At 38.8% G+C, this 22049-nt stretch overlaps 2 protein-coding genes across 2 annotated transcripts in view; one reads left to right on the top strand and one right to left on the bottom strand.

Moving 5' to 3' along the window:
• Positions 1-13832, top strand: part of LOC140238831 (vigilin-like) — a 39312-nt gene extending 25480 nt beyond the window's left edge. Inside the window, exons 15-24 of the mRNA XM_072318729.1 lie at positions 330-548; positions 926-1147; positions 1498-1716; positions 2612-2750; positions 3870-3985; positions 4956-5060; positions 6873-7007; positions 7645-7866; positions 9738-9956; positions 10501-13832. Of these exons, the coding sequence (XP_072174830.1) occupies positions 330-548; positions 926-1147; positions 1498-1716; positions 2612-2750; positions 3870-3985; positions 4956-5060; positions 6873-7007; positions 7645-7866; positions 9738-9956; positions 10501-10731 (1827 nt within the window). The 3' untranslated portion in view covers positions 10732-13832. The remainder of the gene's footprint in view (positions 1-329; positions 549-925; positions 1148-1497; positions 1717-2611; positions 2751-3869; positions 3986-4955; positions 5061-6872; positions 7008-7644; positions 7867-9737; positions 9957-10500) is intronic.
• A 3651-nt stretch (positions 13833-17483) lies between these two features.
• LOC140238811 (cilia- and flagella-associated protein 107-like) lies at positions 17484-20852 on the bottom strand. Its single transcript, XM_072318710.1, has 4 exons — positions 20665-20852; positions 19725-19835; positions 19144-19327; positions 17484-18555 (listed from the first exon to the last, which is right to left on the bottom strand). Exons 1-4 carry the CDS (start codon positions 20767-20769, stop codon positions 18245-18247), a joined length of 711 nt encoding a protein of 236 aa, XP_072174811.1. The 5' UTR covers positions 20770-20852; the 3' UTR covers positions 17484-18244.
• Positions 20853-22049: the final 1197 nt, after the last annotated feature.

The following is a 22049-nucleotide window of genomic DNA, read 5'->3' as shown; positions in this document are numbered from 1 at the left end:
TCATTTCATACTTACCACTTGTTGAGCTGATGACATTGGTAAAACTTATAATCAAGAGTTATGAAGAAGGCAAGATGTACATCTCTTCAATGTAGTTATGAAGAAGGCAAGATGTACATCTCTTCAATGTAGAAGTGCCTTTGGAGTCTTACAGCTTTGGCATGGTTAAATGAACTTCTTGTTTCATCTGCTTTTTCGCTCGTTATCATCCTGCCTGCTTTCACTACTGGATTAAAACTGTGTTTAAAAATCATGATTAGTCCTTAACAGGGTTATCATTTTTACTGTCAATATCATCACCGTGATCATCTTTTGTTACCACTCTGCAGGCCAACATCACAGAAGTTGAAGTCCGCATCCCCAGCAAGCACCACCAGTCCCTGATTGGTTCCAAGGGGCGCCTGATCCGAGCCATCATGGAGGAATGCGGGGGCGTCCACATCCACTTCCCCAACGAGGGCTCGGGCAGCGACCGGGTCACCATCCGCGGACCAAAGGAAGAGGTGGACAAGGCCAAGAAACAGCTCGTGGACCTCACCAATGAACGGGTGAGAGCGCCCCATCCCCTCCCCCCCCCCCCCCCCTCCTGACCAAGAGGAATCTTACCTTCTGTGTGCTAGGGCGGAGAATGAGATTGCAGAGAGTTTATCCTGACATGTTGTGGTATCTTGTGCAGTGAATACATACAGGTTATAGACTGATGATTTGTGACCTCGTTTGTTTTTGTCCTGAAGTGAACTTACACTCACATTTCGTTCAGTATGCTCCCCTATTGCACAGTGACAATTGAGCGGACAAGAATACATGCTTTTAATGCGCCGCTAAAACATCCTATTTAGGTAGTAATCATGAATATTCACTGATTAGTTGTTTCTGTCACAAGAGACTGGTCACATTTTTAAATCTGCCCATCTCCCATCTGTAGGAGCAAGCTAGCTTCACCGCCGATGTGCATGCCAAGCGGGAGTACCACCGCTTCCTCATCGGGCGAGGCGGCGCTAACATCCGCAAGGTGCGGGAGGAGACTGGCGCCCGAGTGGTCTTCCCCAACGACAAGGATGAGGACCAGACCCTCATTCAGATCATTGGCACCAAGGAAGCAGTGGAGGAGGCTAAGAAGAGACTCTCCAGCCTCATCAAGGACCTGGTGAGTGGATAGATACCAAGCATTTAGGCAGGATTTGACATTAAAGGGTGTGTACAGTTCTGGTTGAGGTGAGAATTTAGCTGTTAACGTTTTGCGAGATATTCAGAAACCACTCTATGAGATGTCAAAGAGCATGCAATTCTAATAAAGCACACTGTTACCTTGGGCAACTGAAAAATAAAAGTTTAGTTCACATGCATGTTCACCTACAATTCCATATTTTTTATTGTCCTTCCAGTATAATAAAATGTTTTAGTAGAATCTGTTAACTTTAAAAGGGGACAGCACTGCAGCCCTGCAGCATGTTTGGAGAATTATGTTTCATATTTCATTGTATTACGTGCGACCAGGACAACATCGTCGAGGCGGAGATCGATGTGGACACCAAGTATCACCGCCACTTTGTGGCCCGCCGCGGTCAGGTCCTGCGGGAGATTGGCGACGAGTACGGCGGCGTGACGGTCAGTTTCCCGCGCAACGGCTCCAGCAGCACCAAAGTGGCCATCAAGGGAGCGAAGAACTGCGTTGAGGGCGCCAAGAACCGCATCCTGCAGATTGTCTCTGATCTGGTGAGTGCAGATGACCCCGTCCTGAGGGTGGCAACCTCGGAGATGTATATTCTTGATGACCAGCAAGAAAAACTATACTTTCAAGCTTGACTTCTGATGAACAGGAGGAGAAAATTGTCAAACATAATGTAACAACTACCTAAAGATTTGACCTTCAACAGAAGAAATTGTGGAGTGTTCAAGTTTTTTGTATGTTTATGAGACAGATATAGATAACACTCATGTGATATGTGAATCAGATGATATGACAAAGTCATCATTTCTCAATTCTCTCATTGGTTTGTAGTGAGAAATGGAACCAAAATTCAGACTTCAGTAAGTTCAGCTACTGTGCACCTGTAAATATGAAGTCATTGCTGAATAGTTAGTATGTTTAATAATTTTATGCTATGGAACTAATTCATGTTTTTTTTTTCCTGCAAACACACTCAATGAAAATAACATTTAGTGAAGAAAAATGTGTGTTAATCTCTAAATGTCTAATTGTCGCATCTCAGGGTATAGCTTTATGCTCACCCAAATCCTAACATCTAGATGAAATATAAGAGCTAGATATTCTATTGATGTCATTGCAAATTTATTTTTCTGAACGTTTGTTTGCTGCTGGCAAACTCAACGACTATAGTGGGAGAAGTCTGTAATGGACAAAAATGATACAATTTGAAGAATGAATTGTAGGGCATAATCTGTAAAGGAGCCAGATCCGTAGCTTGTAATGTATCACCCCATTTGTGTGCTCCTATGTGCACTTACTTACAAACCCCTGTAATGGCAAAATGCAAACAGGTGAAATCTTTTGGATAAAGTTTGTTTGGAAGGACATTTTCCTCCTCTTCTGTGTGTGGCTAATCAGTGAAAGTCACGATTCTTTGTACTGTGCTTGTTGTCGTAACAGGAGCAACAAGTTTCAATCGAGTGTGTGATCCCGCAGCGTTTCCATGGCACAGTGATGGGGCAGAAGGGTTCCCGCATCCAGAGCATCACCAGGGAGCACGAAGTGAACATCAAGTTCCCAGATAGGAACGCCCCTGCCAGTGAGTTTTAGATAACCTGCTTCCATTTTATACTCTTCTTTTTTCTTAGCTGTGCTTGGAATGAACCAGGATGAAAGCTCTAGTACTTTGTTTTCAGTGAAGTTGGTATTTTCCTCAAAGATATGACTACATGTCCTGTTATACAGTTCAGCCAGCAATCAAGTTTCCCCTTGATCGTGATCACGGGCGATCAGTGATCGTATACGCGATATGTCGCAATCAATTGATTGTATGCAATTCGGCATACAATCAATTGATCGCGTATGCGATCACAGATCACCCGTGATCGCGATCTAGGGGGAACTTGATTGCTGGCTGAACTGTATGTCATCTTTTAAATCATATTCTATTTGCATGGTTCTAATGGTTGCAAAAACCCATTTCCTTGGATCAGCACCATAAGTGTGGCGGCTGGCTAAAGCTTTCAAATTTTGTGATGTGAATTAAGTGTTTTGTTGCAGTTTTCTGAGAATAAGCCTTGTCAACATGCACAAACGTACATCACAATGACTGCATGCTTTTGAGGCACTGCCCGCAAATTCAACTGTATATGGTTGACTGGTCAAGCGACAAACTTCCCAAAATTTCAGTTGCTGGTATTCACACTGCCCAAAGATCGAGATGATCGGCAGGATCCAGGAAATTTCCCCAGTCTGAGTGGGAATTTTCACGAAAATTTTCACAAGAAGTTTTTGGGAAGTTTGCAGTCACACTGCCAAAACTTGGGATCTTAAACTTAGCAATCTTTTGCCAATGTGACTGTGGCTTTAGTAATAGAGTAACTCAAGGGACTTTATAAAGGGAAGATATCACTGGCATTGTGATGCCCCACATATCCATATCTGTGTAAGTAGCATGAATCACATCAATATTGCAGCTAGAGTCTCTGACATGGAGTCTTCAAATAAATGAAAGCCACTGTAATGATAAGTACATCTCTTATTCAGAGACTAATGGTTCAACCTTCTCTCTCTCTCTCTCTTTTTTTTTCTTTTACTATCCCTCACTATGTCTTCTGAAGAGGTGCCTTTCCTCCCCTTCCAAGCCCTCCCATCCCACCCCTCGTGATGAGCCAGTCAAAGTTGACACTATTCTATGCAATTTTTGTTGTGATTGCAGGTGAGCCGGTGAATGGTGAGACCAACGGTAACAAAGATGGCGCCCCTCTGAAGCAGGACATCATTATTATTACTGGCAAGAAGGAAAACTGTGAGAACGCCAAGGAAGCATTGAAGGTATGAAGTCTCTTATTTCTTCAGCTTCCATTGGAATTGTAACCCCAGAAAAAAACAGAAACTGAGGTCTTGTGCCAATAAAAGCCAGATCGAGTAGCTATGCATATTTATCCAGTAAAGTGTCTGTGTCTCTGTTATTAGAAGATGGATGTATGTTTTTGTTTCATTTTTGCTATGAAAGGTTGTTCTCATATTTGGTTTGGCTTTTCATTTTTGTGTTGTAATGGAAGTTTGAATCTTCCAAACAGTGAAAAATTACTCCTAATTCAGATCATGTCAGGTGGGAAGGACTTGTGCTATAAACCTGTGATGGGCTTTATTTTTTCTGATGTATTGTGCAGTGTGTATCCATGTGACATTCATCAAGTTTATGTTAGTCAGGTTGCACAGAAATGCAAAGTTTTTCACTCATTTCTTTTGCTCATGGACAAAAGAAACGATTGCTTCCTAGAATCAAGTTGCTTTAAAGGCACTCTGAAAAAAACATAAGTTATTCAAACTTTTCAAGAAAAGTTTGGAAGATTTGAATTAAGAGGTAATTGTGCATAATGTGCAATAGTACATTAATTGTATTTTAAGTGTTCCTGGTTGTTGAGAGGTCTCTAATGCTGTGTTACCAGTCTTACTTTACATGATTGAATGAGATTTTTTTTTTTTTTTTTTCCTAGAGAGAGTTAAAAATATTTCTCTGACTCTTCCTTAGTAAGGTCATGCAGAAAGTGACAGGTTCAAAACTCAGGCTGTTTTTTTTTTCCTCCTTTCACTTTTATCTTCCAATTGATATGCAATCTGACTTGCAGATAGTAACAACAAATTACAATTTTGAACTGATGCTTCAATTTATGAGAACAACAGCAGTTGAAATCACTTTATGATGATTATGACAAGGCTAGAAAATGTACCATTATATGTGTTTGCTGATTTGAAAACTTTGAGATTGCTTTGATCTTTATTGCTTTCTTGTGTGCAGGCTTTGGTTCCAATTGTGGAGGAAGTGATGGTTCCCTTTGACTACCACCGCTACATCATCGGCGCCAAGGGAGCTGGAGTCAGACGTATGATGGAGGATAATGATGTGAGGAATCAATGAGTTAAAGGCTTAATTTACCATTTGCAGATGAAACGAAATCCCAGCATTAGTGCTTTAAAATAGTTCTAAAATGTGAGTTGGGGATAGAAACAACCACTGCAAAAATTTGCATCTGTATAATCGATGTTATGTATTGTTAAATTCACAAAATGTGAACAATAGTTATAATAAAATGTTGCAAGACTAAACCATCTACAGTTATGGTTAATTAAGAAAAATACAGATTTCTCCTTTTATTTTAGGTTTCATTGTGAAAAATGTATACCGTAGGGTGTTTTGTGATACAGCAGACTTACACATACAAATTGTATGCATCAAATGTGATATCTTGAATATTTTTTGAAATCACTGCTCCCAAAGGTAAACAAGACCTTTAACTCTTTATGTGCCATGTTTGCATGCCCGACTCAATCGACGGCGTGCCAAGTTTGCATACATTGCTTGAATGCACAAACTTTTTTGAACTAATCGATAAATCACCAAATGCCACAGTACAATGAAAGCTTCACTTACAATTTAATTCCTCACACATGTAGCTTGTGCTGCCTGGCGATTGAATAGCGGTGTTCCATGGGGGTTTTCAAGTAAATTCTAAGTTTTTGTCACAAATTTGTGTGCAGAAGTCATGCCACCCAGTAAATAAGATTTACGTCTCGGCAAAGCTTACAATTTTCTCTGCACCTTTCCTCACTGCTTTTATGTCTTACATAAACATTTCTATAAAGTTACATGTCTTTTAAAACAGAATATTTCAAAAAGTACTCAAGACATACATCTGTGAATAATGTGGCACTCGGGTGGTCTACACCATGGCACACAGAGTTGATTATTGTTTGCACTTTATGCTTGAAGGTGTATGGGCTTTACAGCTGCTTGACGCTTGAGAATGGATGAGTCAATTATTGTGTGAACTTAACCCTGATAGGGATGAGACTTTACTGTTGCCTTGCCTTGTGAGATTCAAGGAGTTAATCATTGCTTGCACTTTTGCCCTCAGTGGGATAAGAGCTTTAGTGCATGATGTCCCATGAGAATCAACAAGTTAATATCAACAAGTTAATCCTTGCTTTCACTAAACCCATAAAAGGATAGGGATTGTACCGCTGCCTCGCCCTCTATCAAAGAGTTAAGTATTGTTTGCATTTAACCGTTAAAGGAATAGGGGAACTTTACTGCTGCCATGCTTCTTGGGGATCAATGAGTTAATGTGTGCATACACTTAACTTGGAAAGGGATAGGGCTCCTATAGGATATCCCAGATTTTGATGTGGGAATGTCATTGGCAGCCTTGCACTGTGCCACTACTCTATGTCTAAACATGAAACAATGTGCTTCTTATCGTCGCTGGGGTGACATGACCTTGTATCTACAAAATGTCAAATGTTCAGGGGAGCCAAAAAACATGGCGGCCAAAGCGCTATTAGCAAATGGGATAGCCTTTCCTTTGACATGCTGTGGTGGCTTTATTTTGGGGGTAAGGCAGTTGGGATTTGGACAGGACATCACTTAACCAATTATTTGACCATTAATCCAAAAAAGTCATTTTCACAAAAATTTCAGATACAAGGTCTTGTCACCCCAGCGAGGTTATTCGGTCTTTAACCTTTGATACGTATGATGCCCACAATTTCATGGAGATGAGAAGCTGTTGTAAAATTTTTATGTGATGTTGATCCCGTTGAACATGACTGTATTCTGTGTTTGAAATAGTGCCGTCAGTTGTAAAGCGACATGAAGCAGTTTAACTAAGATTTCCACTGTACTGATGTTTGTAATTTTTGTGTGATCTTGTTCCAGGTGAACATCACCATACCGCCAGCAAGTGAGCAGTCAGACATCGTGAGAGTCAGGGGCACCCCGTCCAACGTGGCCCGGGCCGTCCAGGCCCTCAAGAACAGGGTCAGTGAGCTGGATGATGAGCAGGAAGACCGGGTAAGCTCCTACAAACATTTTGTCATATTGAATGGTCTACATAAATGCTGGTCAGTGATTGGTCCCGATGTAGTCATGTGACTAATGGCGCTAGGATTGAAAATGTTATATCAGCTGCAGTGATGATACGTCAGGCAATGTAATTCCAGAATTTGGCTGCCTATTGGGCTAGAATGAAATATTGTGTAATAACAAATATTGCCTTGTTTGACGTAATATCATACTTTTTGACAGTCCCTTAGGAATCATACTTCATCCTTGAGACAATAGCTTCCCTCAGCCCTGAGTGCTTTGAAAAAAATTTAATCTTTTGGGAAAAATATTTCTCCTGTGGTGATGTGAAATGTTATATTACACCTCTAAAAAGGCAATATTTATATAATATCTATGTAGTTATCTCTCGTGGCTTCTTCATGAAGCATCGCTGTCTACTGTTGTCTTGCACTGCTGAAATCTCTCCATCAGTGACATGTGGGCTGATGTCGGAAGATAGATTTCATATGTATCACTGACCCCTCTTTACCATCTATTTCTGACAATTGTGAATTTTTGTCATAATGTTGGAAAGCAAATTGACATTTACTTCATTTAGATGATGTAGTGATTTTTAAAAACGTTTTTTTGTTGTTTTTTCTAGCGTCTGCGGGCTTTCACTCTCGAGATCTCTGTGGATCCCAAGTACCACCCCAAGATCATCGGACGCAAGGGGGCGGTTGTTGGCAAGATCCGCTCCAAGCACGAAGTCAACATCCAGTTCCCCGCCCGGGACCATGAGAACCAGGACTGCATCACCATCCAGGGATACGAGGCCAACGCCGAGGCGGCCAAGGAGGATATTTTGGCTATCGTCAAGGAATTGGTACGTGGTGACATACACGTTTGTACACCCCGTTTATACAGTATGTCCCCCCAAAAAATTACAATCAAATTTTTGCATTGATAACACCCAATGATTAAACTGTCTAAATGCTACTTCAGGGTCTTATGATATAATATCTAGCCCTATTTTGCAGAAAACCCCATTCAATTTGGTTAAGCGGTCACAGAGAAATATGGAATGTTGTAAAGCATGTCATGAGTCTGATTCTTCCAAGTTTAGCACTTCGATGCTTTTGTGTGTGAATACAATAGACCGAACTTGGAGGGGAGAGATTCTTGACATCCTCTACAAAATTCCTAATTTCTCTTCGACCACTGAAGCAAATCGAATGGGGTTTTCTGTAAGATGTGGGCAATGAGTTATAGTTTCATACCCTGAATTTGTATTTGGATTGATTCACTATTTTTAAAGATATCATTGCGGAGGGTCCCGTTGTAATTTTTTTTGGGACATAACGGCACTGCAAGCAGGTTTCCAAGCTTCCTCGAGAAGGTTTAAAAGCCCGCTCCGAAAAAGCAGCCTCTCGTCTGTTTATACTGCTCGCCAAAAGCAGGCCCTAGCAGGCCCTAGCAGGCCCTAGCAGGCCAAACTGGCTCCTCCCATCTGATACATGGCACAGGCTTTTGCATGAAGTCTGCAAGTTTAAAGGCTTTCTTCAGCGGGGATTGGTAGAGACAGCTGGGTTGTTTATGTAAGCGGGCGATGACCTTCAGTGATTCCTTTCGGGTTGGCTAAAAAGCAGCTTCTCAAACCCCCTAGCATTTATACTGCAGCAAAGGCTGCTATAGCAGGCTCTGAAACCCCTGTAAGTGGTTTCCGAACCTGACCTGATCTGATCTGATCTTATCTCCTTTTTTCTGATTATGCTGAGCTGAAAGGCTGCTCGAGGCTGCTACAGGAGGCTTCAGAACCCCCTTTTTGCTTAGTATAAATGGGATAATAATGTCCAGGGTCCCATTTCATAAAAGTTTTTAGAATAGCAAACTCTTGCTGGAATGACAGCTTTCCCCTGCAACAGCCAATCAGGAAGCTGGATTTTTGTCGTTCCCATGACAATTGTCATTCCAGCAAGAGTTGCTATTATATCAACTTTTTATGAAATGGGACCCAGATGTGTGTATGTGTGTGTGTGTGTTTGTGTGCACACATTTACTTGATTAAGATGAGTTTTGTATGAAATATTATTGTTAGTTTGTATGATTGCAGTTTAAAATTTATTGTATTGTAGTGGCCATGACGCCTGCGCAAAGTTACTGTTTGTGCTAGGTTTTGTGTCTGAGACTCTGTTTAGTCTTCCCAAAACTGGCACAAAAACAATGCCAATAAATAGGCAGTTACAAAAAAAAAAGACCCCACCAAAACAAATTGATTTTGTATTTTGTGTTCTTCTGTAAACATGACATGACCAAAAATGGACTACATACCACTATATGGCGTGCACTGGCACGCCATAATGCGGGGCAGTGCGGAAGCCAAATATGTGCAAAAGTCAGGCCAGCTGTTAGCTTAAGTGCATGCTGTCAGTGTAAGAGTGTCAGTGTAACAGTGAGTTTATTAAGATTACAGAGATGCTATGGTGGTACTTTCTTTAGGTTCAGAGTTAGATTCTTTGTAAAGTCATTATTTTTACAATGTAATCAGACATGAATTTTAGCTCCTGCTATAAACCCTCACCACATTTTGGCCCTTGCCCCTCCAATAAATCAGACACATAGGAAAGTCAGTAGAAGTTTTGTATGCATCACATGATAGGTAAATTATCTCAGTTTGGGGAAATCCCATCTTACAAATTTGAGATTCACTCCTTCTCTCTCCTCGCTTCCCCCACAAACCTTCCCGTCGCACTTCAGGAGGAGCAGGTAACCCAGCAGTTGACCATCGATCACCGCATCCACAGGCGGCTGATCGGTGCCCGTGGCAAAGCCATCAACAGAATCATGGACACGTACAAAGTGGACATCCGCTTCCCGCGGGAGGATGACCCCGATCCCAATCTGGTCGTCGTCTCGGGAGAGGCGGACGCCGTGGATGAGTGCTGCGACTATCTGAAGAACCTCGAGGAGGAATATGTGAGTTCCAGGAAGCATTCATACAGAGATGCTCACTGTTACTTTTATGTCATATTTGTACTGTTCTTTTGGCCAAAAATACAGCTTGAGAAATGCTGGTTTGTATTATGACAAATTTCTATTTCATTTAGGGTAAGAATACTGCTTCTCCACCAGAAATACTCCTTTTAAGCCTGCAGAATGCGACAATGCTGTTTACAAGGTTAGCGTCTCTGCTAAGAGCGTGTGGCTGATTGATACTGGCAAAGAATATGAAGCCTATATTTTCACAGAATGTGTCTGTTGGTTGGTCAATTTCCATTTGTAGTGCCCCTGAAGCTGACAAGTCAGATGGCGTGTGCCTTCTTTGTTGCGCATGCACACCAGTGACCTTGAGTTATAGAATTTACCGAGAACTGAAACTTTGAGAAGTTTGCCTGCCAGTGTGAGTGGACAGGCAAATTTCCACGACATGTTCCATAATGTTAAAAACGTTGTGAAATTTTGACCGTGTGACCGCAGCTTTAGAGAGCTCAATCTAGTTCTTGTTTTCTCATCCTCTCAGCTCCTTGATGTGGTCGAAGAAGAGGAGACTCAGCGATACACCAAAGCGCCGAGCCGTTCGACTGAGGAGCAACCCAGGAAGCAGGATACGGGCTTTGTTATCCGCGACGCCCCTTGGAGCAAGCCACCGGACACCTCCAACATCAACGACTTCCCCACCATCGGGGGTCCTGGCTCCGCCTCGAATCCGGCGGCCTCGGCCCCCCGCTGGGGCCCTTCTTTCAAGCGCTAGAATATGGCCCACGCCCCCTTCTCCTTTCCCCATTTCAAGTAATCATTTGGAGATGCCTTTTGCTGTGCATTGCATTAAAAATCTGCTAGATGATAATAGATGAGAAAGTGTGGCCTTTGTGATGTCCCTCCAGTTATCCATATGAGCATTACAGATTGCTTAGGCGAGAAGAAAATGTTTTGTTCAATCCTCAAAGTCCTATTAAAATGTCTCCACCTTGCCATTCATAGGAGTTCCTTGTTGGAAGTGGTCGCTTTCCTCCGCTTGGCTAAATCATTAGTGTAACGCTACTCCAAGCTAGTTTGAAGGCATCTCAAAGAGCATTAAAAGATGTTTTCAAACAATTTGTAATGCCGGTAGAATTCATAAGATATGAAACTCTGAAGAAGATAAGAGGATTTTTGTGGAGTTATAGTTTATTCTTGCTTCATTTCCATCTTTCATATTATTCCTTGAACATGACTTTGACAATATGTAGATTAAGTAGATTAAGTTTATTTAGAACATTGGGGATTGCTCTTTTAATTTATGTTGACACGTTCTATTTGACTAGTGCTGTAAATTGAAAAATAAGAAAATATATATACATATTTTTCTGTATTATCCATGTGGTATTTCACAACTTTTTAAAGTCTGTCTTTAGCAGGAATGTGTGTTATAGGAAGTTCTTTGAGTATATTTAGTCCTTATCTTTGTTTAGGTTATGTACAGTTTTAAGATTTTTTTGTTTTGTTTCATCAAATTCATTGATTTCTTTATCTCTTGATTTGCACAAGGGTTCTTAATGTACGTATAGCCAGTGAGTATTGGGTATGAAGTTCATCTTGTCTTATCAAAGTATTGAATTAACTGCCACATTGGTCTCTGTTCTGATGTTATGAATTGTATTTAACTGTCTAGGGAAGAGTATAATTGTTTTATTTATTATAATTATTAATTTTTTTTTAATCATCCACACTTATTTCTATTCATTATTTCTATTCATGCAAATGTTTCTACAAATTTTCCTTGGCAATATGTATCAAGTTTCAGGACGTGATATGTGTAGCATACACTGAATTACTGTAATGTATGCCATGTTTTGTTTGTGATATCAGGGGCTACAGTGACTGTAAGGTTCTAACATGTGATAGGAAGTTTAGCAGCTCTTGTAACATAATTTGTTGATTAACATTATATTCTTTTGTGAGTCGACCAAATCAGCCAATGTGAAGTGTTACATGCCCTTGATGCTGCAGTGGGCACACATAAATTTGTTAATGCTGTTGTTTGACTACAGGGTTGTAGTAGGATAAAAGTAGAAACCCAGTTTCTGCAGTTTAGAGAATGTTTGGCTAACCCTGTCTGTTCCAGGGACACTTGGCAGTGTGTACAATGCTGTTAGGTTTTCTTTTCTCAAAGCACACAGTGGGTTTTAATCCCTCTGCTCAGGAGGGTGCCAGCAGCGTTCATTTGTTTGTTTGTGTTTTTGTGTTTTTTTTTTATATTGAGGGGAAAAATTTGGTGTATGTTAGGCATAGTTAAGCAAGTGCCTAGGACCTGTACAGCATGTACAACCACCTTAATGTCTACAAGACTTTGACATTTTCAAATTGATTCTTGATAGTATACCTTGATCTAGATGGTAATAGATTCCAGTGAATTTGGACAGAAACTGGAATGGTGTTTTCAGGTCAGTATACTTAATGATATTTCTATGTATGCCTTGGTTCTGCTCTGTTTATGTGTTCTACACTTTTTTTTTCTTTCTTTCCTCTTTTTGAATATATTACCCCTTGGTTATGCTTGTGGACACTGTTGGAGGGGTGTGTTGGCCAACACGCAAATTTGCGCTAGTGTTCAAGTTTGATGGCAGAGTATGTATGATAGCATGTGTCCTTATTTCTGTGGTGGGTCAAATGTTTTATAGACACATTGGCAGGCAGTGCAATGCATGGCTGCACCTGAGGATTGTGCTTGGCACAGTAATAGCATTAATATCCTGAGATTGCTCACAGTAATTCAGTGATCTTTCTCACAATGCAGCCACAATTATGAGGGAGATAAGAGAATGCCTGTCTAAGATGACACTTAATGTTGTTTCCCTGTGATATCAAAGGGAAACCCTGCATCTCATACTTCATGTAGTAAACTTGTCTTTAAGGAGCATTTCTCATTTTGGGGAAATATGGTAACTTGTCAATCACATTCTGAACTAATCTTGGCTTTTCTTTGTGTTGTTGTTAGGGGGCATTCTAACCTAAAAGAATTATATTTCCCTATGAATTCATCACTTTCACATGATACGCCCCCATGTGTGTGTGTAGACACACCATGATGATGTGGTGGTGAAACAATGTTACTTGAATGCTGGGGGATTTTCCTCAGAAAATCAATGTGATGGTGTGTTTGATTGTAAGAAGATAAAAAGAAACCTGTGTTTCTCTTGTACTTACTATTTCTATAAAGTACATATAAATATGTATGAACATGTAATTGGCATAAATGCAGTTGTAGGTTTATTTTTTTTTTGTTGTTTTCTTGTTTATCTCTGTTCATTGTTATCAATAATACAAATTTTTATACCATTGCTCCATTTAGGAAGCAATGGCATGTGCTCGACATGATTTTTACCAAAAATAAAAAATAATCAGTTCTATCTATGGAGGGCTGTGTACAACTGAAAGTGTGGAGTTTGTTCAAGGAAATATATTCCACATATCATTACCATTGTGGAAATCATGTTGACAGATTAATTGCAGTTCTTGATTATTATATGATTTTGTATGAAATATGCCAAATGGTTAGAATTTGAACAATAAAAGTTTAAAAATCGCCGCTGTCAACAAAAAAAAAAAAAGGGCTTCTGATGGACTGTGTTTTTGTGAGACTGGTTTGTGTTGTGATGCCACTGTCCATAGAATGTTAAAGACATTAATTAATGTATCTGTACTTTAACTGGAGGTAGTATTACCTTTTGACATCCTCCTTTTCTCTCTTTAAACTTCATACATTCATATTCTCATTCATTCCTTTGAGTGTTTCCCATGCAACATGTTTCCATGTTACTAGCATGATTAACAAAAGACATTTCATTAAAATATGCAAGTTACTACAGTGTATGCTCAGTCTATGACAAGGTGCATCCTAATGTCTTTTGTTAATCATATTAGTACTTTAGCAATGATTGACAGATGATGTCATGGGCAGAATCTTGATTTCGAAGGTCTGTTATTGGCTTATCCAAGTAATCTGAAGAAAAAAAAAAAACCTGTTATACTTGTATATGGCACATATTTAGATATTCTTTTGGCTTCGTAAGTGATAATCAATACAAGTCAACCTGCATTTGCATTGCATAGGTCTTGATAGTTTAAAGGGGATGGCTAGTAACTGATCAGTGCGAATGCTGGGGGATGATTGTTCCAATCCTTGTGGGATTCATTTAAGAGTACATTATATATCTATGTGAAATTCATTTGCTTCAGAATGGTCTTATATTCAAGTAATGTGCAGTTTAATGCCCTGTCACTGTACAGGCATGCTAACCTGGAAACATTAAACTGCACATTACTTGAATATGAGACCAATCTGAAGCAAATAATTTTCCCACAACAATAGATAAATAATGTACTATTAAATGAATGTATGTTGTTGGTGCTAAACTGATATCCAAAAGATGTGATTTGTGCGATATTTTTGTGCACAAGAGAGTAAGGAAGGTAGTTGATGACATCATTACCTAATGATTATAATGATGATAATACATTTCTTTCAAATTGAATGATGATCAATCAAATCAATGAAATTAAGGCCTATAGATCAGAAAGGTAGCATATAAGAGTGAAATGACTCGTACACCTAGTCCAGATGGATTTCACCAAAGTGAGATCAACTCTTAATTATACAGGCAACTCCCATTGTAACTAAGTCCTCGGGACTGGCAGCTTTCTTTTGTTACTTGGCAATTCATGATAGCTGAAAAGTATGTAGATGATAATTTTGGGACTTGAATTTTAACTTCTTTGTAGGGGGAATTTCAATCATGTGTTATAACTGGAGTGCACTGTACAGTGCACTTCCGTTATAACATACACATATTTCTATTGTTTGGTATAACGAAACTTCAATATAATGAAAGAAAACTGCCAGTTCGTTATAACGGGAGTCCACTGTATATGGCATGTTTTTCATGAATCACACCTTGAGCATCTATTGCATCCATCAATCTACCATCAATCTCTGTAATATCTATCTACTGTAAAACATGACATTTTTGCGGCATGAAATTTTTGTGAATTGGAGCCGACGGCCTTCTTCGCGGCATGAAATTTTCGCAAGTTGCCTCGAACATTCAATGCGTAAAGTGTAGACAAGAACTTTCACGTGCATTTTAATTTCGCAAATCTTGGCTCTCGCGAAATTAAAATGCACGCAAACATTCCATTTTACAGTATCTATTATCTGTCTATCTACTATCTGTTTATCTATTTATCTGTCTGTGTCTGTCTATCTACTACATTGTATGTCTATCAATCTACTATCTACCTATCTGCCTACTATCTATCTGCCTATCTATCTGTTTATCTATCTATATCTATCTATTTATCTATTTATCTATCTACATGTATATCTATCTGTCTATCTATCTATATATCGATGTACTATCTATCCACTTAGTATCTGTCTACAGTACTAGTACCTATCTACCTACTATATCCATCCATCCATACATACATACATACACTCAGCTAAAAAAGAAAGTAAACACTTTTTCAAGTTTATATTTCTCATAGAATATTTGGCTAAAAGTTAATGTATTACATACCATATGAAAGGTATTTTAATTGGCTATCAACCTAGTAGGTCAATAAAAATGTAAACTTCACACATGAGCAAACACCTTCATTTTTCTCTTCAAAGGCACAAAAGTAAAAATTGCAAACAATTAGCAAGTTGTTATTCATGCGTACTCTTCATAAGTGCTTTTACATGTAACAATAAGGGAAAAAAGACAAATTCAACACTAAAAAAACATGAATTTAGTTGCGAAAATAAATTTATGACCTCTATAATATCTTTGAAGCCCAAAAAAGATTAATAAAGGCTAGAGAATAATGGAGGAAAATGAACAATCTGTCAAATCCAAATTCAAAATAAATGAAAGAAGCAATATAAACAAAAATGGTAGGAATTTAGATTGATTTCTCAAGTTAGAAAAAGTGTAAATAATATTTGATTCTTGAATTTGTCTCATGAATTCTTAAATTACTAAATTAAAAGAATGAAATAAGGATATTCTGTTCATTTCAATCATTTTTGTGCCCTTACTCCCTATGTCATTTGAAGTTTGAGTTGACAGAAAATTCTTGTCTTTCCCCTTTAGTTTCCAACTTTTATTTTGTTTTAGGTTATTAAGAGATAAAGAGAATGAAAACTTACTTTTGCTATTTCATCAATGTTTTTCATTGAGTTAAACTGGTCTTTTGTTATCATTGTTATCTTGAAGGGTATTTCCAAATGAAAGACAACATGTCAATATTTGGCATTTTTACTTTTGTGCCATGGAAGACAAAAACAAATGTGTTCACTCACTAAAGTTTCCCTTTATATTGTATGCTGTATAATACATTTTCATCAAAATCTTCTATGAAAACTATGAACTCGAAAAAGTGTTTACTTTTTTTTTTGCTGTGTACATGTACATACAGACATACATACATAAATACATGAATATTATGTATCTTTCTTTTCACAAAATGTTTATCTCAAATGACGACATTTTGGTGTGAGACTTCACAGTCTGGAGTGAAACAGTCATGGAAATTGAATCTGGTCAGAGTGGAGAAGACGCCTCACCACTGCATGTTTGTGAACAACACAGCAATACAGCAAGGGACTGCTATACCTTTTTGTATTGTGCTGACTTGTCAGAGCACATGTTGCATACTGCAGTGAAAACTTAGCTTCATATCTGCTTATGACACGAAAGCAAGAAAGTTCAGGCACACTTGCCCAAGGAATGCATGTATTCAATTTTCAGTTGATTTATTGATAACTGCTGTGTTCTTGTCAAGCTCATTATAATATACAGCCAGGGGGTGGGAGGTCCCTGATATACATACGTAGCTATACCATAATCATAATTATATAATATAAATGTTTGATATGCATGTATACATTGTACAGGCTGAAAGTATACATGCTTACACCAACAGTCGATAAATACAAGTTTGCATAGCATAGAAAACACATGCACTGCCAGTTAGCGGACAAACACAAATGTACATTCATATACAGCTGTAAGAAGTCAGGCGGGGTCGCTTTGATCACCTTGTTGCATGATAATAATACTTGATTTTGCATAAACTTTATCAGAAGACATACACCTTTACAAATTTGTGAAAAAGTTTGCTGCATGTACACGCAGAAACAGTTGAGGCATAATTTTCATGAAAATAACAAATTTAACAGAATCTTGGCAATCAAGATAGAAATTATGTGACTTCTCGCATTTAGGTATTAACGCAGCAAAGAAATTGAAAATGATGATCTGTTTTAATAGCTTCAATACACATTCATCAATCATTCACTGCATGATTTCACGAAAGTAAGATATCTGATGTCAGACGCAATAATCTGTCACATCAATGTTTTACATAATTTCATGGAACAGATCCAAATTCAGAAACAAACCATTATTTGTCACCACCATCACACATATTGCATTTGGAAGAAAGATTTAACATAGAACAACCAGTAGATCACTGAAATAATATTCTCATTTGCATAAATTTTTATCATGATTCTAGGCTTGGACAGACAATTGCATTACTGTTTTCAGTAATCTAGAAATCTGACGCTAATGAAAAAGGTGACCCTTTTTGATGAATACGAATACAAAGAGAAATATGATAATACAAAAACCCTTATTTTGCATAGATCATTAGCACACAGGTAAGAGTTATATGGACTGATAGGATTGGCCAAAAAGCACAACCGAAAACAACCCAAAAAAAAAAAAAAAAAATCCTAACAAACTTACATTGTATAATGCCAATTTTTGCGGACGGATTTCAGAATGCTTTACAAACTATGAATGCTATTGCATGTTTCATGAAGTTATCCTGTACTCTGGTGATGAACAGAAAACACTGAGGAAGGACAGGACATATTTCTCTTGCATGTTCAAAGTGAATGTTAGTTACATATGAACAGAAAACACTGAGGAAGGACAGGATATATTTCTCTCGTATGTTCAATGTGAATGTTACATATGAACAGAGTACACTGAGGAAGGACAGGACATGTATTTCTCTTGAATGTTCAATGTGAGTGTCACATAGAATCCTTTGCATTCATCATCATGAAATGTGCTTCCTTGGATGATAACATCTACATGATCCATCAAGTGACCGCCATCACCGTTGGTCAAGCAAAAAATTTTCCCACCAAAACTCCATGTCACTGGTCAGAAGTGTTTCATTTTGTTCGGCAAGTTTATCATGAGAAAGAAACAACAATAGTGACGTCATCATACGGAGACCGGTGGAGGTCCATGGTGACGGGTCACAGCCTCTGCGCGCGTCTTGAGGTGTATGTCCTCGGGTGTCTGGAGAATCGACGTGCTCCGCAGATTTAAGTCCTTGTTGATTTTGTTCACTGGGTGCATGCGTGATGATAGCGCCCTCTGTGGCGCATAATGCTGCCTGACAAGTGCGGAGGCAGGTTTGTTCTTGTAGTCAAGACCGTAGGTTGTGTGATACTCGCCGAGTTTCTTTGCAGCCTCCTCTTCCTGCCATTTCTTCTGCAGCTTAGACTTCAATCCAAAGTTGGTAGGCTCCCCTACAAAGAGCATGAAAATAATTGACAAGAGAAATGAAATTTCATATCTAGATTTGGTACATAAAAATACACAATACAGACATTGATAGGTTGACCAAAGCTTGTATGAAAATATGACACAGTTTTAATTGTGCAAGCTTCTGTATGACATGTTCAAGAAGCCTTTAATGAAAAAAAAAAAATGGCAACAAAAACAGAGATCTAAAGTTTCAGGGCGGCCTGGAGATGCGTCAATAACATTGTTGTGATCAGTAGAGCAACGTAGCTGGCATAATATCACCTCATCTGCGCATACACGCATCACTTAATTATGATCATCTTGAAAAACATTTGAAACCTTAAGGATCTCAATCCTCTCAGTAACTGACTTGATAGGACCATTTGACGATGAAAAGTTAAATCACAACATTGAGAGGTTTTCCATACCACGCATATAGTTACCAAAAATAGTGTTCTTAAGATCAATCCACACTTGTTGAGTACCAATGGTACTACTAAGCAGTGGAATCAACCTAGAAATGCCCTAGTAATTTCAAAATTAAAAAGAAAGAAAGAAAAAAAAAAAGTGGAGTTGGTGGGTGTATGTACCTTTGAGAGGATGATCCGACTTCTCGGGTTCCCAGGCCAGTTTCTGCCCATCCCAGTGCCTGAGCTCGGGCAGGGTGTCTTCTGCCAACCTCTCGCGCTTGTTGAATTGCTCATCGTACCAGGAGATGAGGTTGTTCTTCAAGTCTTTGTTGTGGTGGGCGAAGACTAGCGTCTGATCAAGACCCTGAAAAAAAAAGTGATTGCAACAAACTGTTAATCACCTGCAGAAGGCTTCAAGTGTTGATTGGAACGGACGGGTGAAGTTGTACACACATGTACTCAAAATCAAGATAATCTATTTAGTCAATTCAAATCAATAAAATTCTGAAAACAATAGACGGATTCAATCAAAACTGTTTGATATGAAATGGAGATTAAAGTGTTTGATAAAAAGTTTGATTAAAAGTAATTTTTGTCTGGTGACAAAAAGTAACACCTCCCAGTATACATTAAGTAAAATTTTTAGTAAAGTAGAAAACCCTAGTACACAGCATGACCATTTTTTTCCTTTTGATACATAGGTCTAGTGTAAAAACTATGCTCTTTACTTGAAGGTGATTCTGACAAATTTCAAAACTCACTTCATTCTTCATTTTAGCTGCTCTTCTTGTCATGATATCAGGCTGGAAGTTCCTATTGTGGACATAATCCATTCGCTGAGTTGATGTATTCCGGTGTGCTCCTTTCTCAAACTGCAAATATAAGAATAAGATGACATGATATGAATGCTTGATTGAGCTGTCACTAAATCATACAATATTACATCTTTTTAAAATCTTACAGATCTATTAGAAGAAACTCGAAATATTTGAAGAGTTTGTTCGCAAAGACAGATAAGTCCACTTTTGAAGATTTTTAAGTACAGTCTCTGTCATAAAGTACAAAATAATACCTTTTAAATAATATATTGGTCACTAGATATAAAGGTACATTTTGAAAGTTATGGTCAAAAGAAGCAAAATTTTTCTTGACCTTGTGGTTTAATCGCAAATATCTCCATTTGACAAATATGGACTTATCGGTTTTTGCAAACAAACTCTTCATTTGGTTCCAAATATTCTTATCTAACGTTAAGATCTAACGTTAGACAGAACTCAATTCCAGTGATACACAGAAACGCAATCGTCAATCTATTTTTGGAACGCCAAAATCTGACAGTGACACGACCATGCAATGTACCATTCTACCAATTCAACTGGAAAAGTTGTTCAAACTATTTTGAAAAGTCAATTTAACGAAGGAAAGATATTCCTGTAAACTTTATATTGCGAAGTTTCTTTGGTACAATATTCTGAAATATAGACACGAATAACTATTACTAAATCCAACAAATATTCACTGTAGGTAGGCCTACGTGTTACTTCAATGTGTGAGGTACATGCGTTTCCGCACAAAGCCAACGCCGGTAACTAGGTAAATACCAGCGGGACAGCGTCGGCTGCACACAACCACCAAACATGCAGCAGGTGCAGGTATCTCGTGCACAGTACAAGAAACTCGAAAAACATTACGGAAACTTACCTTATGTCTCTCTTCCGACCAGTTGCCAATGAGGACACCCCCTGCGTATCTTTGCTCTATTCTCCATCCAGGAAGCGACCACTTTTGGGGATCTCCGTGTGCCATTTTTGTATTCTAAAAACTTCGAATATTGCAGAGATGAAAGAGAGTTAGCAGGTGTACGTGCGTGCTAACCAACAAGGATTCAATGTCTGATTCCGTTGTTTCATTCACGATTGATATACGCGCGCACAAGTACAGGTACACAGTATAATACAAGACAGTCGTGTGTTGGAGATCGCCGATAAACAGCGTCAATGTGTACGGTGTGTATGTACGTACATGTACCTGTGGTATCCGAGCGCTGCACGAGTCACATTGTTGATGCGGCCGCTGTGTTGGTCGTCAAGGTGACGGACACCCAGTGTTATGTTGCTGCACAGCATAAAGCTTGGTGCGCTCGCCGTTGTGTAGCTACATGGAGGTTGGTGTGGCTAAAGTTTACAAACAGTTCATCCTTTCTTTATTCATTGCAAAATTTCCTTTCAACTCATTAGTGTGTTTATCTTTCAGTGTGATGATTGCCTTTCATAGAATAACAAAATACAAACTTGATAGACCAGGACCGGTGACACGTTTGTAAAAGTGAAGAGGTCCAGTTTATGGGAACAGGGACGTCGATTCATTTTGAGGATGGAAACATTCTGGATGACGTTTAATACTTTGTGACCCAAAATCGGCTAACAAGAAAAAAAAGAAAGAAAGAAAAGAAAACGAAAAACAAAAACAACTTAACAAAAACAAAAGAAAAAATGCAACTCCTCTAACAACAGATCGGCTGATGAATAGCAAGGATAAACAACAAAAAGTTAAACCCTATCCACTTTGCGAAAAAGTGTGTGTGTGTGTGTGTGTGGGGGGGGGGGGGGGGGTTTGGGGTGACGGCCGGGGCTTTCCTGCCCAGCCCCCCCCCCCCCCCTTCCCGGTTGCGCAGGCCCTATAGACATTTCAAATGTATAGGGCCTACTGGTTGATTTTTTTTTTTTTTTTTTAACATACTGGATCAATACCCTGAAGGATGTCTGTGCTACTCAACGACGTTACATGTGCACCATGGGGGGTCGCTCTCAAACAACATTCACACCCACCCACAAGCACCACAGAAATGAACTCTAGATTTATGACTTATCACGGCATCGTGTTTTTTTTTTTATGGACTCATATTGCTAATAATCTGTTATAGGTGTGTCACATATTTCGTTATGGTAACCAATTTCAATATCCTTAATGGAATGGAATAAATACTTTTAATATGAGTTGGAAAACAACAACAAAATACTGGTAACACTTTTCTGAAATACATGTACAATAATTAAGGAATTAAGATAAAAAAAAGATGTCAGATT

This window comes from Diadema setosum, chromosome 15, assembly GCF_964275005.1.
Source record: "Diadema setosum chromosome 15, eeDiaSeto1, whole genome shotgun sequence".
NCBI lineage: Eukaryota > Metazoa > Echinodermata > Echinoidea > Diadematoida > Diadematidae > Diadema > Diadema setosum.
The sequence above is the reverse complement of the archived record's forward strand: the minus strand, read 5'-3'. Positions and strand labels throughout refer to the sequence as shown.

What these genes read in the sequence shown, in the direction of transcription:
- LOC140238811 (XM_072318710.1), bottom strand. Translation starts at nt 20,769, where the DNA reads ATGGCACACGGAGATCCCCAAAAGTGGTCGCTTCCTGGATGGAGAATA. An exon ending in GGTCGGAAGAGAGACATAAG is followed by an intron (nt 19,836 to 20,664) that starts GTAAGTTTCCGT and finishes TTATATTTGCAG; the next exon opens with TTTGAGAAAGGAGCACACCG. An exon ending in GTCGGATCATCCTCTCAAAG is followed by an intron (nt 18,556 to 19,143) that starts GTACATACACCC and finishes TGCTCTTTGTAG; the next exon opens with GGGAGCCTACCAACTTTGGA.